General features: G+C 33.9%; 1 protein-coding gene across 4 annotated transcripts in view; it reads right to left on the reverse strand.

The window, feature by feature from the left end:
• LOC114047020 (DENN domain-containing protein 1A-like) overlaps positions 1-4,047 on the reverse strand; it is a 702,955-nt gene that overhangs the window by 540,777 nt on the left and 158,131 nt on the right. For all 4 annotated transcript variants that reach the window (XM_027867670.1, XM_027867668.1, XM_027867669.1 and 1 more), the window contains one exon: positions 3,790-3,833. In XM_027867670.1, coding sequence (XP_027723471.1) covers positions 3,790-3,833 — 44 coding nt within the window. The remainder of the gene's footprint in view (positions 1-3,789; positions 3,834-4,047) is intronic.

Here is a 4,047-nt window from a genome sequence, read left to right on the forward strand (position 1 = left end):
ACCACTCTAGTTCTGAACTTCTCTAGCTCTTAGAACCAAATGAAAATAGGCACTCAAGAAATATAAATTTCCTATTAAATTTCAGTATTTGTTTACTCATTTGCCAGTAGGCATAATTCACCCCACAAAAAAAAAAAGGAAAAATATCTGTGAACTCAGAAGCTTCCTTCCTAAAACCAAGTCAAACTTTCTTTAATGGTATCATAAGGTACATGTGCCCCCATCAATGGGAAAAGTATACTCCATAAATCATTTTCTAAATTCTAACCTAGTAATGACTTTTAAAAATGCCTTTAAAAAAATCAAAAAGAACAACTTTCAAATAATTCAAGCCTGTATCCCCCAACAGGTGGTCCCTACAATGCTTCCAATTATATTCCAGACTTAAGGTCTATGGCTATAAGAATGAGCTGGATCCCAACAAGCATATGCTGTTGAGAGGAAGTGGAGTGTGATGGAGAAGGCATTGGACTGGAAATCAGAAGATATGGACTCTAAATGTGGGTAAAAAACACAAACTTGGTAACATTGGGTAAATCATTCCTCAGATTCTTCCTCTGTGAAATGAGGGTACTAATATTATCACCTCAGAGGGTTGTTATGTACTTCAAAGCACTATATAAATGGTGTCTATTCTGAGTATTAGCATCTAAGGTAAAAAAGGCTAGTGTTACCTTAGATAATTCAAAGGACAAGTGAAGAGCCATTGTGCTATACTCAGTGTCCATACCAAGATTTGCATTGAATATGTTATAATGCTGTTCAAATATAAACCATATTTTTTTTAAATAGAACTTTAAAGCAAAAATGTTACAATCTGACATAACAGAAAGTCAAAAGACATTATTCCAGGTTACAACTACAGTATTTAGAGTTTCCTCCCCACCACAATTTTCTTCATTACTCTGACTATTGGATCACAGAAAGTTTAACTTACATACACACATAACACAAAAATAAACAACACTCTGATAACTCAAGGCTTACATTCGACTCAACACTGTTTTAAATTTTTTGTACTGTTTTGATAGTGTTTAAAGAAAAAAATTATTGAGATGTTCTCATAAAAATCTAATAAGATCTTATAGCTCAGAGGGAGCTTAAAACTGTTTCTCTCTCTCTCTTACTGTATGTATGTATCTATACATACACACACACACACATGCATGTGTGTCTGTGTGTGTACATGCCTAACAGCTGATACAGCACTTTCCTTGCAACATCTCTGGGAGAAAGAGAGTATAAGTACTACAAGCCTCATTTTCCAGATAAGAAAACTGAGATCCAGAGAGGTCAAGTGATTTGCCAAAGGTCATACAGCTACTAAATGGTAGACCAAGGATTCAAATCCAGCTCTTCTTAAACACAATACACTCTCCACAGTACAGTGCTGCCTCTGAACAACAACAAAAAAAGAATCTGGTTTGAGAGTGTTTGGAGACTGGAAGAGATAAGGGGGACAGAACACAAATGTTTCAATTCTGCTGAATCATGGACAAACTTGACTGACTGTTGTTTGTTTGATTTCCCCCCAGGATTCTTATATAAATATACTCCACCTAATGTTAGTAACTGGTTCCTTTAAAAAAAAAAAAGTCAGGTGAATCATTACAAAGTAATTTCAAAAGAATAATGTTTTATAAATAGTACAGATGGGTGATCACTAAATAATTTTGTAGTGAGATCTCAGATTGGTACAACAGGGTTTGGTACACACAAAATGATGCTAGTCACAGTAATGCTATGCCAGTACAATAGTACAATAAAATCCCATTTTACAGAATTACCTAATACCAATGATTTAGCTATAATATTAGTCAAATTATAACTTCTGCATGCATGTATGCATGCACACACACATATATATACACCACATATGTGTGCATATGTATATCAGATATACATATGTACAGATATCAATAAAAAAGCCTATTATACTTGATAATTTTACCCCACAACATCAATGTTCAACTACATTTAGGGTTCAACTATATTTGCTATTCCAACTCATTTTACCAATATCAAATTTCCAACTGTTTTCCCCATTGGCTATACATTTATAAATTTTTTTCATTTGTATATCCCCAGCTCCAAGTAATGTCTTACAGATCACAGAGCTTTAAAAATATTTGTTGAATTCAACAGAAATACCTCAGAAACATGTTGTATAAGACATCATATTTAGCATTGAATCATATTTAGTATTGAACCACAGAATGTTAGCACTAGGAGGGACCTACGAACAGATTATTAGTCCATAATATAACTAAGAAAGGTCATTAGAGCATAGAATGTTAGAACATAAAGGATTAGAGCTAAAAAGTCTAGATCATAGGTGTCAAACATATGGCCCACAACACTCCTGAGTGCGGCCTAAACTAGATTAAAATGTAACTGGGAAATATTTAACAAAATAAATAAAAATACAGTAAAATAGAGATATTACATTTTAAAACCAAGTCACTATGTGGCCTGCAGGGATCCTGATATACAGTTTAGTGGTACCAGTTTCTATTTGAGTCTGACACCACTGGTCTATATCACTTAGTCTAACTCCTTCATTTAACAGATGAGGAAAATGGATTTTAAAAAAGTAAAATGATTTTTCCAAAGACACAAAACAAAATAGGGGCAGAGCTAGGACTAGACATGCACAGGGCCTTTTGAGGCAATAGGGAAAGAGAAAAGGTTTATGAAGTTGTTTCATTAACAAAATTAAAGATGTTTTCCTAAATATATTCAGGCAATAATATCATAAAATTCAAATTAAAAGCATAAACAGAAAAAAAAAATTCTCTGGTGACTACCTTTTTACATCAAAGTAAAAGAGGTTGCAATTGTGTCCACAAATTCAGAACCTGGTCAAATTTTAAAGCGCCATGGATGTGTTAAAAAACAATGGAAATTCAGCATTGGCTGAGACGACCTCACTGGTGAAAGTGACTTTTCTGATTCTACTAAAAGAATGAACCTGACAACTTCAGATTTCATCAGCACTTCAGCTAAAACTCTCAACATAAAACCTCCTAAAAGACTTTTCCTTCACAAATATGTATCTTCATTTCAATTCTACTGCTGCTTACTGATTTTTCATAATCTACTTCAAATTTTGGGAAATGTTACAATGTAATTTTTAAGATGCCCACAGAATTTAAAACTTTAACAAACAACCCAAAGAGAATTTCATAATAAATAGCAAAGCACAGCATACTTCAAAGTAAAATGTCCTCAGAAATGTTCTACCTTTCTCTGTCTTTAATTAAAATATTAATAATAATAACTTCCATTTCTACAGCACTTTAATGTTTGAAAAAAGTATTCTTCATACCTATGTTATAAATTAAGGAATGTACCCTATTTTAATATGATAACGTTTGCAAAGCACTTAGCATAGTGCATGGCACACAGTAGGTACTAATATAAAAGATTATTCCCTTTCCCCCTTATTCCCCTTTTACAGATGAAGAAGCCTTGGCAAGATAAGCTGACCTGCCAAGAGTCACACAGCTAACACGCCTTGGAAAGTGTATTCAAAATCAGATCCCTTAACTTTACATCTAGTATCCTATCCACTATACTACACATCTATCATTCATGCCCCAAATCTAGTACTAGCATTTCCTGGTACTAGTTCATTTTTGGCTTCTTCATTGTTAGTTCCTAATCACTGCCTCTCTTCCCTTCTAAAAATCCACTTATCACTTTTGGTTTTTAAAAAATGGTAATAATGTGTTGAACAACCCTGAAATAAATTTTGTCATGTAAAAAAATTAATTACGCATTCCAAACCTGGTCACTGTAGTCCTCTGGGAATTGCCTCTGCACCTCAGGACCTGTAAATAATTGACAGATAATATTAATTGGCTTTGGATTAGTGAGCAGGCAGAGAATCACACATTAATATTTGATCAGAAGATGATAGCAACCCTGGCAGGGGATCCAAGGAGGGCAGATGAGGCTGCTATGTTGATAAGCACAAGGAAGGGCTCTTCAAGGAACTCCCTTTTACCCTCCTCCAGAAATACAAAAAAAGAAATTAAAAAAAAA

Source organism: Vombatus ursinus, unplaced genomic scaffold (genome assembly GCF_900497805.2).
Source record: "Vombatus ursinus unplaced genomic scaffold, bare-nosed wombat genome assembly UNPS02014786.1, whole genome shotgun sequence".
Taxonomy (NCBI): domain Eukaryota; kingdom Metazoa; phylum Chordata; class Mammalia; order Diprotodontia; family Vombatidae; genus Vombatus; species Vombatus ursinus.